This window comes from Coloeus monedula (genome assembly GCF_965178545.1).
Source record: "Coloeus monedula genome assembly, chromosome: 32".
Lineage (NCBI taxonomy): Eukaryota > Metazoa > Chordata > Aves > Passeriformes > Corvidae > Coloeus > Coloeus monedula.
In genome coordinates, this window is record NC_138812.1 from 495,152 (window position 1) to 511,345 (window position 16,194).

At 45.9% G+C, this 16,194-nt stretch overlaps 1 protein-coding gene across 1 annotated transcript in view; it reads left to right on the forward strand.

Moving 5' to 3' along the window:
• Positions 1–48: 48 nt before the first annotated feature.
• ACIN1 (apoptotic chromatin condensation inducer 1) overlaps positions 49–16,194 on the forward strand; it is a gene marked incomplete at its 3' end in the record, with an annotated part of 53,851 nt that continues 37,705 nt past the window's right edge. The window contains exons 1-6 of the mRNA XM_082299482.1: positions 49–302; positions 5,631–5,696; positions 9,512–9,608; positions 9,723–9,802; positions 13,569–14,264; positions 14,358–14,398. Coding sequence (XP_082155608.1) covers positions 165–302; positions 5,631–5,696; positions 9,512–9,608; positions 9,723–9,802; positions 13,569–14,264; positions 14,358–14,398 — 1,118 coding nt within the window. The 5' untranslated portion in view covers positions 49–164. The remainder of the gene's footprint in view (positions 303–5,630; positions 5,697–9,511; positions 9,609–9,722; positions 9,803–13,568; positions 14,265–14,357; positions 14,399–16,194) is intronic.

A 16,194-nucleotide genomic window follows, 5' to 3' on the forward strand; every position in this document is an offset into this window, starting at 1 on the left:
CGAATGAAAACGCCGAGAACAACCGGAAACACCCGAAGAAACCCAACGGGAAGAACCGAAAAGCTCCGAGCGAGTATCGGAAACACCCGAAGGAGGCGCGCGGAAGTTGCCGAAGCCACGTCCGGAAGCGGCCGAAGGCGTAGCGCAAGCGGCGCCACACCAAGATGGCGGACGGGGAGGAGGTGACTCTGGACGGGCGGCCGCTGCATCTGCTCCGCGTCGCCGACCTCAAAGCGGCCCTGGAGCAGCGGGGACTCGCCAAGAGCGGCCAGAAGAGCGCCCTGATCAAGCGGCTGCGAGGGGTGAGCGGAGATTCCCCGGTCCGGAGCGGCGGCGGGAGCGGCGGCGGCGGCGGCGGTGGCGGCGGCGGGGGGGAGAGGCCGCCGTGAGGGGAGGCTGTGAGGGGAGGGGGGGGGGGGGCGGTGAGGGCGGGAAAATGGCGGCGCATGCGCGGGAAGGGCAGCGTGAGGTGAGGGGAGGGGGGGGGGGAGGGGGGGGAAGGTTCCCCTCAGGATTTTCCCGCCAACGCGTGAGGGGAGGGGGGGGGGGGTGAGGAGAGATTTGGGGTGAAAAAAGGCGGTTTTGGGAGCGTTGGAGGTGGGAAGGAGGGGGGGGTGGGGGGTGGGGTGAGGAGTTGTGAGGGGAGGGGTTTTGGCGGGAAGGGCGTGAGGGGGGTTGGGGGAGATTTGGGGTGGGAAAGGGGGGGTTTGGGGTGAAAGTGAGGGGTTTGGGGTAAAAAGTGAGGGGTTTGGGGTGAAAGTGAGGGGTTTGGGGTGAAAGTGAGGGGTTTGGGGTGAAAGTAAAGGGATTTGGGGTAAAAGTGGAGTTGGGGTTAAAAGTGAGGGGTTTGGGGTTAAAGTGAGGGGTTTGGGGTGAAAGTGAGGGGTTTGGGGTTAAAAGTGAGGGATTTGGGGTGAAAGTAAAGGGATTTGGGGTAAAAGTGGAGTTTGGGCTAAAAGTGAGGGGTTTGGGGTTAAAAGTGAGGGGTTTGGGGTGAAAGTGAGGGGTTTGGGGTAAAAAGTGAGGGGTTTGGGGTGAAAGTGAGGGGTTTGGGGTTAAAAGTGAGGGGTTTGGGGTAAAAAGTGAGGGGATTTGGGGTTAAAAGTGAGGGGTTTGGGGTAAAAAGTGAGGGAGTTGGGGTGAAAGTGGAGTTGGGGTTAAAAGTGAGGGGTTTGGGGTTAAAAGTGAGGGGTTTGGGGTAAAAAGTGAGGGGTTTGGGGTAAAAGTGGAGTTGGGGTTAAAAGTGAGGGGTTTTGGGGTTAAAAGTGAGGGGTTTTGGGGTAAAAGTGAGGGGTTTGGGGTAAAAAGTGAGGGGTTTGGAGTAAAAGTGAGGGGTTTGGGGTAAAAAGTGAGGGGTTTGGGGTTAAAAGTGAGGGGATTTGGGGTAAAAAGTGAGGGGTTTGGGGTAAAAAGTGAGGGGTTTGGGGTAAAAGTGGAGTTGGGGTTAAAAGTGAGGGGATTTGGGGTTAAAAGTGAGGGGATTTGGGGTAAAAAGTGAGGGGTTTGGGGTAAAAGTGGAGTTGGGCTTAAAAGTGAGGGGTTTGGGGTAAAAGTGAGGGGATTTGGGGTTAAAAGTGAGGGGTTTGGGGTGAAAGTGGAGTTGGGGTTAAAAGTGAGGGGTTTGGGGTTAAAAGTGAGGGGATTTGGGGTAAAAGTGAGGGGTTTGGGGTTAAAAGTGAGGGATTTGGGGTGAAAGTAAAGGGATTTGGGGTAAAAGTGGAGTTGGGGTTAAAAGTGAGGGGTTTGGGGTTAAAAGTGAGGGGTTTGGGGTGAAAGTGAGGGGTTTGGGGTTAAAAGTGAGGGGTTTGGGGTAAAAAGTGAGGGGTTTGGGGTTAAAAGTGAGGGATTTGGGGTGAAAGTAAAGGGATTTGGGGTAAAAGTGGAGTTGGGGTTAAAAGTGAGGGGTTTGGGGTTAAAAGTGAGGGGTTTGGGGTGAAAGTGGAGTTGGGGTAAAAAGTGAGGGGTTTGGGGTAAAAGTGGAGTTGGGGTTAAAAGTGAGGGGTTTGGGGTTAAAAGTGAGGGGATTTGGGGTAAAAAGTGAGGGGTTTGGGGTAAAAAGTGAGGGGTTTGGGGTAAAAAGTGAGGGGTTTGGGGTTAAAAGTGAGGGGATTTGGGGTAAAAAGTGAGGGGTTTGGGGTGAAAGTGAGGGGTTTGGGGTAAAAAGTGAGGGGTTTGGGGTTAAAAGTGAGGGGTTTGGGGTGAAAGTGGAGTTGGGGTTAAAAGTGAGGGGTTTGGGGTGAAAGTGGAGTTGGGGTTAAAAGTGAGGGGATTTGGGGTTAAAAGTGAGGGGTTTGGGGTAAAAAGTGAGGGGTTTGGGTTGAAAGTGAGGGGTTTGGGGTAAAAGTGAGGGATTTGGGGTGAAAGTGGAGTTTGGGTTAAAAGTGAGGGGTTTGGGGTAAAAAGTGAGGGGTTTGGGGTGAAAGTGGAGTTGGGGTTAAAAGTGAGGGGATTTGGGGTAAAAAGTGAGGGGTCTGGGGTAAAAAGTGAGGGGTTTGGGGTAAAAAGTGAGGGGTTTGGGGTAAAAGTGGAGTTGGGGTTAAAAGTGAGGGGTTTGGGGTTAAAAGTGAGGGGTTTGGGGTTAAAAGTGAGGGGATTTGGGGTAAAAGTGAGGGGTTTGGGGTGAAAGTGGAGTTGGGGTTAAAAGTGAGGGGATTTGGGGTAAAAAGTGAGGGGTCTGGGGTAAAAAGTGAGGGGTTTGGGGTAAAAAGTGAGGGGTTTGGGGTAAAAGTGGAGTTGGGGTTAAAAGTGAGGGGTTTGGGGTTAAAAGTGAGGGGTTTGGGGTTAAAAGTGAGGGGATTTGGGGTAAAAGTGAGGGGTTTGGGGTGAAAGTGGAGTTGGGGTTAAAAGTGAGGGGTTTTGGGGTTAAAAGTGAGGGGATTGGGGGTTAAAAGTGAGGGGTTTGGGGTAAAAGTGGAGTTGGGGTTAAAAGTGAGGGGTTTGGGGTTAAAAGTGAGGGGTTTGGGGTTAAAAGTGAGGGGATTTGGGGTAAAAGTGAGGGGTTTGGGGTGAAAGTGGAGTTGGGGTTAAAAGTGAGGGGTTTTGGGGTTAAAAGTGAGGGGATTGGGGGTTAAAAGTGAGGGGTTTGGGGTAAAAGTGGAGTTGGGGTTAAAAGTGAGGGGTTTGGGGTAAAACGTGAGGGGTTTGGGGTAAAAGTGGAGTTGGGGTTAAAAGTGAGGGGTTTGGGGTTAAAAGTGAGAGAATTTGGGGTAAAAGTGAGGGGTTTGGGGTGAAAGTGGAGTTGGGGTTAAAAGTGAGGGGTTTGGGGTTAAAAGTGAGGGGTTTGGGGTAAAAAGTGAGGGGTTTGGGGTTAAAAGTGAGGGGTTTGGGGTTAAAAGTGAGGGGATTTGGGGTAAAAGTGAGGGATTTGGGGTTAAAAGTGGAGTTGGGGTTAAAAGTGAGGGGTTTGGGGTTTATAGTGAGGGGATTTCGGGTTAAAAGTGAGGGGTTTGGGGTTAAAAGTGAGGGGATTTGGGGTTAAAAGTGAGGGGTTTGGGGTAAAAGTGAGGGATTTGGGGTAAAAGTAAAGGGATTTGGGTTAAAACTCGAGTTGGGGTAAAAGTGAGGGATTTGAGGTAAAAGTGGATTTGGGGTAAAAGTGAGGGGTTTGGGGTTAAAAGTGAGGGGATTTGGCGTCAAAGTGAGGGGATTTGGGGTCAAAGTGAGGGGATTTGGGGTCAAAGTGAGGGGATTTGGAGTAAAAGCGATGATTTCGGTGAATTCCAGGGAAATTCTGAGGCAATTTGAGGTAAAAGTGGCGATTTTTGTGAGTTTGAGGGAAGAGCTGAGGCGATTTGAGGGTAAATCCTCATTTTTCAGGTGTTTCTGAGGGGATTTGAGGTGAAAGTCGCTGGTTTTGGGGGGTTTTGAGGCAAAAATCCTGATTTTGTTGCTGGTTTGAGGCAATTTGTGTGAAAGAAAGCCAATTTTGGGCACTTTGTGAGGGGATTTGAGGCAAAAATGGCAATTTTGGGCAGTTTGTGAGGGGATTTGAGGCGAAAATGGCAATTTTGGGCACTTTGTGAGGGGATTTGAGGCAAAAGTCCCATTTTTGGGCACTTTGTGAGGGGATTTGAGGCAAAAATGCCAATTTTGGGCACTTTGTGAGGGGATTTGAGGCAAAAATGTCAATTTTGGGCACTTTGTGAGGAGATTTGAGGCAAAAATGCCAATTTGGGGCACTCTGTGAGGGGATTTGGGGCAAAAATGCCAATTTTGAGCACTTTGTGAGGGGATTTGAGGCAAAAATGCCAATTTTGGGCACTTTGTGAGGAGATTTGAGGCAAAAATGTCAATTCTGGGCACTTTGTGAGGGGATTTGAGGCAAAAATGGCATTTTTGGGCACTTTGTGTGGGGATTTGAGGCAAAAATGGCAATTTTGGGCACTTTGCGAGGGGATTTGAGGCAAAAATGCCAATTTTGGGCACTCTGTGAGGGGATTTGGGGCAAAAATGGCAATTCTGGGCACTTTGTGAGGGGATTTGAGGCAAAAATGTCAATTTTGGGCACTTTGTGAGGGGATTTGAGGCAAAAATGTCAATTTTGGGCACTTTGTGAGGGGATTTGAGGCGAAAATGGCAATTTTGGGCACTTTGTGAGGGGATTTGAGGCCAAAAATGTCAATTTTGGGCACTTTGTGAGGGGATTTGAGGCAAAATTGGCAATTTTGGGCACTTTGTGAGGGGATTTGAGGCGAAAAATGGCAATTTTGGGCACTTTGTGAGGGGTTTGAGGCAAAATTGGCAATTTTGGGCACTTTGTGAGGGGATTTGAGGCAAAAATGTCAATTTTGGGCACTTTGTGAGGAGATTTGAGGCAAAAATGTCAATTTTGGGCATTTTGTGAGGGGATTTGAGGCAAAAATGTCAATTTTGGGCACTTTGTGAGGGGATTTGAGGCGAAAAATGGCAATTTTGGGCACTTTGTGAGGGGATTTGAGGCCAAAAATGTCAATTTTGGGCACTTTGTGAGGGGATTTGAGGCAAAAATGTCAATTTTGGGCACTTTGTGAGGGGATTTGAGGCGAAAAATGGCAATTTTGGGCACTTTGTGAGGGGTTTGAGGCAAAATTGGCAATTTTGGGCACTTTGTGAGGGGATTTGAGGCAAAAATGTCAATTTTGGGCACTTTGTGAGGAGATTTGAGGCAAAAATGTCAATTTTGGGCATTTTGTGAGGGGATTTGAGGCGAAAATGGCAATTTTGGGCACTTTGTGAGGGGATTTGAGGCAAAAATGTCAATTTTGGGCACTTTGTGAGGGGATTTGAGGCGAAAATGTCAATTTTGGGCGCTTTGTGTGGGGATTTGAGGCCAAAATTGGAGTTTTTGGGCATTTTTTGACGGGATTTGAGGCAAAAATGCCAATTTGGGGCACTTTGTGAGGGATTTGAGGCCAAAATTGGGAGGTTTTGGGCATTTTGTGAGGGGAATTTGAGGCAAAAATCGGTGTTTTTGGGTCAATTTGGGTCAGCAATGTTGGGTTTTGGTGCCGTTCTGGTGGATTTTGGGCAAATTTCGGGGGTTTTGGGGAGAAATACAGGGATTTTGTGGGCGGGAGGGGTTTGAAAGATTAAATTAATAAAAAATATGATTTTTGGAAGGGCTAAATTTCCCTAAATCCCCCCAAATTCAGGCGCTGATGTTGGAGAACCTCCAGAAGCACTCGAGCCCCCACCCCACCTTCCAGCCCAACTCCCAGGTGAGACCCAAAATTCCCCGAAATTCACCCAAAAAAAGGAGGGAAAAAATGGGGAAAAATTTCCCAAAAAATCCAAAGTGATCCCAGAAATTTGGGAATTCTCATTTTTGAGGCATTTTGGGGCAGAACAGATTCAGAGGACACCACCCAGACCCCATAAATTGGTGGAAAAAATGGAAAAAAAATGAAAAAAAATTGGGAAAAAAATGCAAAAAAATTCCCAAAAAATTGTAAAAAATTCCCCCCAAAATCTGAAATGATCCCAAAAATTTGGGAATTCCCATTTTTCGCTGGACACCATCCAGGCCTTGTAAAATGCTGGAAAAAATGAGAGAGAATGGGGAAAAAAATGGGAAAAAAGTGCAGAAAAGAAAACCAAAAAAAAAAGGGAAAAAACAGCAAAAAAAATCCCAAAAAATGGGAAAAAATTCCCAAAATTTCCGAAATGCTCCCCAAAATTTGGGAATTCCCATTTTGGGGCATATGGAGTGGAAAAACTTCAGAAGCCACCACCGAGACCCCATAAATTGGTGGAAAAAATGGGAAAAAAATGCAAAAAAAAGCGCGAAAAAAAGCGAAAAAAATGCAAAAAAAACCCCCCAAAAATGGGAAAAAATTCCCAAAAATCTCAAAATGATCCTAAAAATTTGGGAATTCCCATTTTGGGTCATTTTTGGGCAGAACAGCTTCAGAGGACACCACCCAGACTCTGTAAAATCCCAGAAAAAATGGGAAAAAAATGGGGAAACAATGCAAAAAAAAAGTGAAAAAATGAGAAAAAATTGCAAAAAAAATTCCACAAAAATGGGAAAAAATTCCCAAAATCCCAAAACGCTCCAAAACTTTGGGAATTCCCATTTTGGGGCAGATGGGGTGGAACAGGTTCAGAGGACACCGCCCAGACCCCCTAAATTGGTGGAAAAAATGGAAAAAATGGGAAAAAAATGCACAAAAAAAGCGAAAAAAGCGAAAAAAATGCAAAAAAAATCCCCCAAAAATGGGAAAAAATTCCCAAAAATCCCAAAATAATTCCAAAAATTTGGGAATTCTCATTTTGGGGCAGAACAGCTTTGCTGGACACCACCCAGACCCCATAAATTGGTGGAAAAAATGGGAAAAAAATGCAAAAATAAGCGAAAAAATGCAAAAAAATCCCCCCAAAATGAGAAAAAATTCCCAAAAATCCCAAAACGCTCCCAAAACTTTGGGAATTCCCATTTTGGGTCATTTCTGCTCAGAACAGCTTCAGAGGACACCACCCAGACCCCATAAATTGGTGGAAAAAATGGAAAAAATGGGAAAAAAATGCAAAAAAATGCAAAAAAATTGTGAAAAAACCTCCAAAAATTCCTAAAAAATGGGGAAAAAATTCCCAAAAATCCCAAAACAATTCCAAAAATTTGGGAATTCTCATTTTGGGGCAGAACAGCTTTGCTGGACACCACCCAGACCCCATAAATTGGTGGAAAAAATGGAAAAAATGGGAAAAAAGTGCAAAAATAAGCGAAAAAATGCAAAAAAATCCCCCCAAAATGAGAAAAAATTCCCCAAAATCCCAAAATGCTCCCAAAACTTTGGGAATTCCCATTTTGGGTCATTTCTGCTCAGAACAGCTTCAGAGGACACCACCCAGACCCCATAAATTGGTGGAAAAAATGGAAAAAATGGGAAAAAAATGCAAAAAAAATGCAAAAAAGTTGTGAAAAAACCTCCAAAAATTCCCAAAAAATGGGAAAAAATTCCCAAAAATCCCAAAACAATTCCAAAAATTTGGGAATTCTCATTTTGGGGCAGAACAGCTTTGCTGGACACCACCCAGACCCCATAAATTGGTGGAAAAAATGGAAAAAATGGGAAAATAATGCAAAAAAAATGCAAAAAAGTTGTGAAAAAACCTCCAAAAATTCCCAAAAAAGGGGAAAAAATTCCCAAAAATCCCAAAACAATTCCAAAAATTTGGGAATTCTCATTTTGGGGCAGAACAGCTTTGCTGGACACCACCCAGACCCCATAAATTGGTGGAAAAAATGGGAAAAAATGCAAAAATAAGCGAAAAAATGCAAAAAAATCCCCCCAAAATGAGAAAAAATTCCCAAAAATCCCAAAAAGCTCCCAAAACTTTGGGAATTCCCATTTTGGGTCATTTTTGCTCAGAACAGCTTCAGAGGACACCACCCAGACCCCATAAATTGGTGGAAAAAATGGAAAAAATGGGAAAAAAATGCAAAAAAATGCAAAAAAATTGTGAAAAAACCTCCAAAAATTCCTAAAAAATGGGAAAAAATTCCCAAAAATCCCAAAACAATTCCAAAAATTTGGGAATTCTCATTTTGGGGCAGAACAGCTTTGCTGGACACCACCCAGACCCCATAAATTGGTGGAAAAAATGGAAAAAATGGGAAAAAAGTGCAAAAATAAGCGAAAAAATGCAAAAAAATCCCCCAAAAATGGGAAAAAATTCCCAAAAATCCCAAAATGCTCCCAAAACTTTGGGAATTCCCATTTTGGGTCATTTCTGCTCAGAACAGCTTCAGAGGACACCACCCAGACCCCATAAATTGGTGGAAAAAATGGAAAAAATGGGAAAAAAATGCAAAAAAATGCAAAAAAATTGTGAAAAAACCTCCAAAAATTCCTAAAAAATGGGGAAAAAATTCCCAAAAATCCCAAAACAATTCCAAAAATTTGGGAATTCTCATTTTGGGGCAGAACAGCTTTGCTGGATACCACCCAGACCCCATAAATTGGTGGAAAAAATGGAAAAAATGGGAAAAAAGTGCAAAAATAAGCGAAAAAATGCAAAAAAATCCCCCCAAAATGAGAAAAAATTCCCCAAAATCCCAAAATGCTCCCAAAACTTTGGGAATTCCCATTTTGGGTCATTTCTGCTCAGAACAGCTTCAGAGGACACCACCCAGACCCCATAAATTGGTGGAAAAAATGGAAAAAATGGGAAAAAAATGCAAAAAAAATGCAAAAAAGTTGTGAAAAAACCTCCAAAAATTCCCAAAAAATGGGAAAAAATTCCCAAAAATCCCAAAACAATTCCAAAAATTTGGGAATTCTCATTTTGGGGCAGAACAGCTTTGCTGGACACCACCCAGACCCCATAAATTGGTGGAAAAAATGGAAAAAATGGGAAAATAATGCAAAAAAAATGCAAAAAAGTTGTGAAAAAACCTCCAAAAATTCCCAAAAAAGGGGAAAAAATTCCCAAAAATCCCAAAACAATTCCAAAAATTTGGGAATTCTCATTTTGGGGCAGAACAGCTTTGCTGGACACCACCCAGACCCCATAAATTGGTGGAAAAAATGGGAAAAAATGCAAAAATAAGCGAAAAAATGCAAAAAAATCCCCCCAAAATGAGAAAAAATTCCCAAAAATCCCAAAAAGCTCCCAAAACTTTGGGAATTCCCATTTTGGGTCATTTTTGCTCAGAACAGCTTCAGAGGACACCACCCAGACCCCATAAATTGGTGGAAAAAATGGAAAAAATGGGAAAAAAATGCAAAAAAATGCAAAAAAATTGTGAAAAAACCTCCAAAAATTCCTAAAAAATGGGAAAAAATTCCCAAAAATCCCAAAACAATTCCAAAAATTTGGGAATTCTCATTTTGGGGCAGAACAGCTTTGCTGGACACCACCCAGACCCCGTAAAATCCCGGAAAAAAAGCGAAAAAAGGGGAAAAAAAAGCGAAAAAAGCGCGAAAAAAATCCCGGAAAAATTGCAGAAAAATCGCCAAAAATGGGAAAAAATTCCCCAAAAATCCCAAAAGGATCCCAAAAATCCCAAAATTGTCCCTTTTTTCCCCAGATGGGCGAGGCCATGGGCCAGAACAGCTTCATCAAGCAGTACCTGGAGAAACAGCAGGAGCTGCTCCAGCAGCGCCGGGACCCCCCCGAGGCTCACGGTGAGACCCCAAAACCGCCGGAATTCACCCCAAAAAGCGCCGGCAACGACCCCAAAACCGCTGGAATTCACCCCAAAAAGCACCCGCCCTGGAACTGCTCCTTTTTGTCAGCAGCGGCGCCGGAGGAGCCGGGGGAGGAGGAGGAGGAGGAGGAGGAGGAGGAAGGAGCGGCCAGGAGGGAGCGGCGCAGGGCGGTGAGGAGGGGCCGTTCCGCGGAGGTTTGGGGCAAATTTCTGGGGTTTTGGGCAATTTGGGGATTTGGAAGGGAATTTGGGGTTTTGGAGGGGAATTCCAGGGGTTTTGGGGGGTTTTTTTGGGTTCGTTTTGGGGTTTTGCTTTGGTTTTTGGGGATTTTCTTGTGATTTTTTGGGGGTTTTTCTGGTTCATTTTGGGGTTCTCGGTTCATTTTTTTGGGATTTTCTTGTGATTTTTTTGGGGTTTTTTTGGTTCATTTTGGGGTTTTTGGTTCATTTTGGGGTTTTTGGTTTAATTTGGGGTTTTGGAGGGGAATTCCAGGGATTTTGGGGGGTTTTTTTGGGTTCGTTTTGGGGTTTTTCTTTGGTTTTTTGGGATTTTCTTGTGATTTTTTGGGGGTTTTTTTTTGGTTCATTTTGGGGTTTTTCTTTCGTTTTTTGGGATTTTCTTGTGATTTTTTGGGGTTTTTTTGGTTTAATTTGGGGTTTTTTGGTTCCTTTTGGGGTTTTTTGGTTCCTTTTGGGGTTTTTAAGGGGACTTCTAGGGATTTTGAGGTTTTTCTTTCGTTTTTTGGGATTTTCTTGTGATTTTTTTGGGATTTTCTTGTGATTTTTTGGGGGTATTTTTGGTTTAATTTGGGGTTTTTTTGGTTCATTTTGGGTTTTTTTGGTTCATTTTGGGGTTTTTGGTTTAATTTGGGGTTTTTGAGGGGAATTCCAGGGATTTTGGGGTTTTTCTTTCGTTTTTCGTGATTTTCTTGTGATTTTTTGGGGGTTTTTTTGGTTTAATTTGGGGTTTTTGGTTCCTTTTGGGGTTTTTTGGTTCATTTTGGGGTTTTTGAGGGGAATTCCAGGGATTTTGGGGTTTTTCTTTCCTTTTTTGGGATTTTCTTGTGATTTTTTGGGGGTGTTTTTTGGTTTATTTTTGGGGTTTTTTTGGTTCATTTTGGGGTTTTTGGTTCATTTTTTTTGATTTTCTTGTGATTTTTTGTGGGTTTTTTTTGGTTTAAATTGGGGTTTTTTTGGTTCATTTTGGGTTTTTTTGGTTCATTTTGGGTTTTTTGGTTCATTTTGGGGTTTTTGAGGGGAATTCCAGGGATTGTGGGGGGTTTTTTTGGGTTCGTTTTGGGGTTTTTCTTTGTTTTTTTGGGGATTTTCTTGTGATTTTTTGGGGTTTTTTTTGGTTTAATTTGGGGTTTTTGGTTCATTTGGGGGGTTTTTTTGTGAATTTTGGAGTTTTTGGGTGGAATTCCAGGGGTTTTGGGGGTTTTTTTTGGTTCATTTTGGGGTTTTTGAGGGGAATTCCAGGGATTTTGGGGTTTTTCTTTCGTTTTTTGGGATTTTCTTGTGATTTTTTGGGGGGGGTTTTTGGTTGATTTTTGGGGGTTTTTTGGTTCATTTTGGGGGTTTTTGGTTCATTTTTCGGGATTTTCTTGTCATTTTTTGGTTTTTTTTGGTTTAATTTGGGGTTCTTTGGTTAATTTTGGGGTTTTTTGTGAATGTTGGGGTTTTTGAGTGGAATTCTTGGGATTTTGGGGGTTTTTTTTGGTTCATTTTGAGTTTTTTCTTTCGTTTTTCTGGATTTTCTTGTGATTTTTTTGGGTTTTTTTGGTTAAATTTGGGGGGTTTTGGTTCAATTTTGGGGTTTTTTTGGCTTAATTTGGGATTTTTAGTTGATTTGGGATTTTTTTGGTTTATTTTTTAGTTTTTTCCTTTAATTTTGGGGTTTTTGGTTAATTTTGGGGGTTTCTGTTAAATTTTCGGGGTTTTGGTTGAATTTTGGGGGTTTTTGGTTTAATTTGGGGTTTTTGCTTAATTTTGGCGTTGTTTTAATTTTGGGAGGTTTTGTTTAATTTTGGGGGTTTTAGTTTAATTTTGGGGGTTTGGGGTAATTTTGGGACTTTTTTGGTTTGTTTTTTAGTTTTTTCGTTTAATTTGGGGGATTTTGGTTCATTTAGGGGGTTTTGTTGGATTTTGGGGTTTTTTGTTAAATGTTGGGGTTTTTTTGGTTTAATATTGGGAGGTTTTGTCGTATTTGGTGAATTTCCCCACTTTGGGTGGAAATTCCCCATTTTTGGGTTGATTTCTGCCTTTTTCAGCCAAAATTCTTCCATTTTGGGCAAATTTTCCCATTTTGGTGGAATTTCCCCATTTGTGTTGGAATTTCTTCATTTTTGGGTGAATTTTCCCCATTTTGGGGTTGATTTCCTCATTTTGGGTGAAATTTCTCCATTTTGGGTTAAATTCCTCCAATTTGGGGTGAATTTCCCCATTTTTGCATGGAAATTTCCCATTGTTTGGGTCGATTTCCTCATTTTTGGGTGAAATTCCTCAATTTTGGGGCAAATTCCCCCATTTTTGGGTAGAATTTCCCCCATTTTAGGGTTAAATTCCTCCATTTTGGGCAAATTTTCTCATTTTGGGTGGAATTTCCCCATTTGTGTTGGAATTTCTTCATTTTGGGGTGAATTTTCCCCATTTTTGGGTGGAAATTTCCCATTTTTGCATCGATTTCCCCATTTTGGGTGAAATTCCTCCATTTTGGGCAAATTCCCCCATTTCTGGGTCGATTTCCCCATTTTTGGGTGAAATTCCTCCATTTTGGGTGAAATTCCTTTATTTTGGGGTCAATTTCCCCATTTTTGGGTCGATTTCCCCATTTTGGGGTGGAAATTTCCCATTTTTGGGTAGATTTACCCCATTTTTGGCTGAAATCCCTCCATTTTGGGCAAATTTCCCCATTTTTGGGAAGAATTCCTCATTTTTGGGTTGATTTCCCCCATTTGGGTGAAATTACTCTATTTTGGGTTAAATTCCTCCATTTTTGGGTTAAATTGCTCCATTTTTGGGCAGAATTCCCCCATTTTCGGGTGAAATTCTCTCATTTTCAATCAAAATCCCCCATTTTTGGGCAAACTTTGCCATATTTGGTGAATTTCCCCACTTTTGGGTGGAAATTTCCCATTTTGGGGTGAAATTCCTCCATTTTGGGCAAATTTCCCCATTTTTGAGTGAAATTCCTCCATTTTGGGTGAAATTTCTCCATTTTAGGGTTAAATTCCTCCATTTTGGGGTGAATTTCCCCATTTTTGGGTCAATTTCCTCATTTTTGGGTCGATTTCCCCGATTTTTGGGTGAAATTCCTCCATTTTGTGTTAAATTCCTCCATTTTTGGGTTTAATTCCTCCATTTTGGGGTGAATTTCCCCATTTTCGGGTCGATTTAATCATTTTTGGGTTGATTTCCCCCATTTTTGGGTGAAATTCCTCCATTTTGGGTGAAATTCCTCCATTTTAGGGTTAAATTCCTCCATTTTGGGGCGAATTTCCCCATTTTTGGGTCGATTTCCTCATTTTTGGGTCGATTTCCCCCATTTTTGGGTGAAATTCCTCCATTTTGGGTTAAATTCCTCCATTTTAGGGTTAAATTCTTTGATTTTGGGGCGAATTTCCCTATTTTTGGGTCGATTTCCTCATTTTTGGGTCGATTTCCCCGATTTTTGGGTGAAATTCCTCCATTTTGGGTTAAATTCCTCCATTTTTGGGTTTAATTCCTCCATTTTGGGGCAATTTTCCCCATTTTTGGGTAGAATTTCCCCATTTTGGGTTAAATTCCTCCATTTTGGGGTACAATTCCCCCATTTTCGGGCGCAATTCCCTCATTTTCGGGTCAATTGCCTCCGTTTTTGGTGCGAAATTCCTCCTTTTTTCTGATTTTCCCATTTGTTCCCCCCCAAATTTCTCCCCTCTCCCCTCCCCCACCTCAGACCCGCTCGGCTCCGCCCCCCGACCCCGCCCCCGAGCTCGGCCCCGCCCCCCGCGCCGGCCGCCGCCGCCCCGCCCCCCACTCGGGAGCGGCCGAGGAGGAGGAGGAGGAGGAGGAGGAGGAAGAGGAGGACGAGGAGGAAGAGGACGACGAGGAAGACGAGGAAGAAACCCCAAAAACGCCCGAAAAAGCCCCAAAACAACAACAGGAAGAGGCGGGGCCTAACCCGGAAGTAACAACCGCCAAACCGGAAGAGGCGGAGTCAAAGCAGGAAGAGGCGGAGTCAAAGCCGGAAGAGGAAGAGCCCAAACCGGAAGTGGAGGAGCCGAACCCGGAAGTGGAGGAGAGACAAGAGGAAGGGCGGGAACAGGAAGTGCCCGCGCAGACGGCGCCCCCTAGCGAGGCCTCCCCCGCCGCAGCGCCCCCTGGCGGCCGCAGCCCCTCCCCTCCCCCCCTCCCCCAACAGGGGGCGGGGCCAGCAAAGGGGGAGGGGCTTCCGGAAGAGGGGGAGGGGCCGAAAAAGGAGGAAGAGGACGAGGAAATGGAGCCCCTCCCCCCCTCGCTGAGCGCCGAGGCCCCTCCCCCACCCCGCCCTTCCCCCCCTTCCTCCTCCTCCTCCTCCTCCTCCTCCTCCTCCTCCTCCTCCTCCTGCTGCCCCTCCCCCCCCGGGCCGGCCTCACCTGCGGGGGGGGCTCAGGTGAGTCACGTGGGGGGGTGGGGGAGGGGCGGGGGACCCCCACCCTTCCTCCCCCCCCCCCCAATGGAGGCTGATTTTGGTTTGTGCCGCCAGGAGGGGGAGGGGCAGCGGCGGGAGAGCCCCAAGGAGGAGAGGTGAGCGGGGGAGGGGTCCCGAAATGGGGCTGGGGTCGGGTTGGGGGGCTCCAAATGGGGTTGGGGGGTCCCTAAAATGGGGCTGGGGGGTCCTAAAATGGGGTTTGGGGTCCCTAAAATGGGGTTTGGGGTTCCTAAATGGGGCTGGGGTCCCTAAAATGGGGTTTGGGGGGTCCTAAATGGGGTTTGGGGTCCCTAAAATGGGTCTGGGGGGGCCTAAAATGGGTCTGGGGGGTCCTAAAATGGGGCTGGGGGGTCCTAAAATGGGTCTGGGGGGGCCTAAAATGGGGTTGGGGGGTCCCTAAATGGGTCTGGGGGTCCCTAAATGGGGTTGGGGGTCCCTAAATGGGGCTGGGGGTCCTAAAATGGGTCTGGGGGTCCCTAAAATGGGTCTGGGGGGTCCTAAAATGGGGCTGGGGGGGCCTAAAATGGGGCTGGGGGTCCCTAAATGGGGCTGGGGGTCCTAAAATGGGGTTTGGGGTCCCTAAAATGGGTCTGGGGGGTCCTAAATGGGGTTTGGGGTCCCTAAAATGGGTCTGGGGGGGCCTAAAATGGGGTTTGGGGGTCCCTAAATGGGGCTGGGGGGTCCTAAAATGGGGCTGGGGGTCCCTAAAATGGGTCTGGGGGGTCCTAAAATGGGTCTGGGGGTCCCTAAAATGGGGTTTGGGGTCCCTAAATGGGTCTGGGGGTCCCTAAAGTGGGGTTTGGGGTCCCTAAATGGGGCTGGGGGTCCTAAAATGGGGCTGGGGGCTCCTTAAATGGGGCTGGGGGGTCCTAAAATGGGTCTGGGGGGGCCTAAAATGGGTCTGGGGGGTCCCTAAAATGGGGTTTGTGGTCCCTAAATGGGGCTGGGGTCCCTAAAATGGGGTTTGGGGTCCCTAAATGGGGCTGGGGGTCCTAAAATGGGGCTGGGGGCTCCTTAAAATGGGTCTGGGGGGTCCTAAAATGGGGTTTGGGGTCCCTAAATGGGGCTGGGGGGTCCTAAAATGGGGCTGGGGGTCCCTAAAATGGGTCTGGGGGGTCCTAAAATGGGGTTTGGGGTCCCTAAATGGGGTTTGGGATCATTAAATGGGGCTGGGGGTCCCTAAATGGGTCTGGGGGTCCCTAAATGGGTCTGGGGGGTCCTAAAATGGGGTTTGGGGGTCCCTAAATGGGGTTTGGGATCATTAAATGGGGCTGGGGGTCCCTAAATGGGTCTGGGGGTCCCTAAAATGGGGTTTGGGGTCCCTAAATGGGGCTGGGGGGTCCTAAAATGGGTCTGGGGGCTCCTTAAATGGGTCTGGGGGGGCCTAAAATGGGGCTGGGGGGTCCTAAAATGGGGTTTGGGGGTCCCTAAAATGGGGTTTGGGATCATTAAATGGGGCTGGGGGTCCCTAAATGGTTCTGGGGGGTCCTAAAATGGGTCTGGGGGGGCCTAAAATGGGGTTTGTGGTCCCTAAATGGGGCTGGGGGGTCCTAAATGGGGTTTGGGGTCCCTAAATGGGGCTGGGGGCTCCTTAAATGGGTCTGGGGGCTCCTTAAATGGGTCTGGGGGTCCCTAAAATGGGGTTTGGGGTCCTTAAATGGGTCTGGGGTCCCTAAATGGGGCTGGGGTCGATTTTGGGGTCCCTAAAATGGGGCTGGGGTCCCTAAAATGGGGGTGGGGTCCTTTAAGGGGTCCTTAAATGGGTCTGGGGTCCTCAAAATGGGTCTGGGGTCGTTTTTTGGGGGGTCCCCAATTGGGTCTGGGGTCCTTAAAATGGGTCTGGGGTCGTTTTGGGGGTCCCCAATTGGGTCTGGGGTCCCTAAAATGGGTC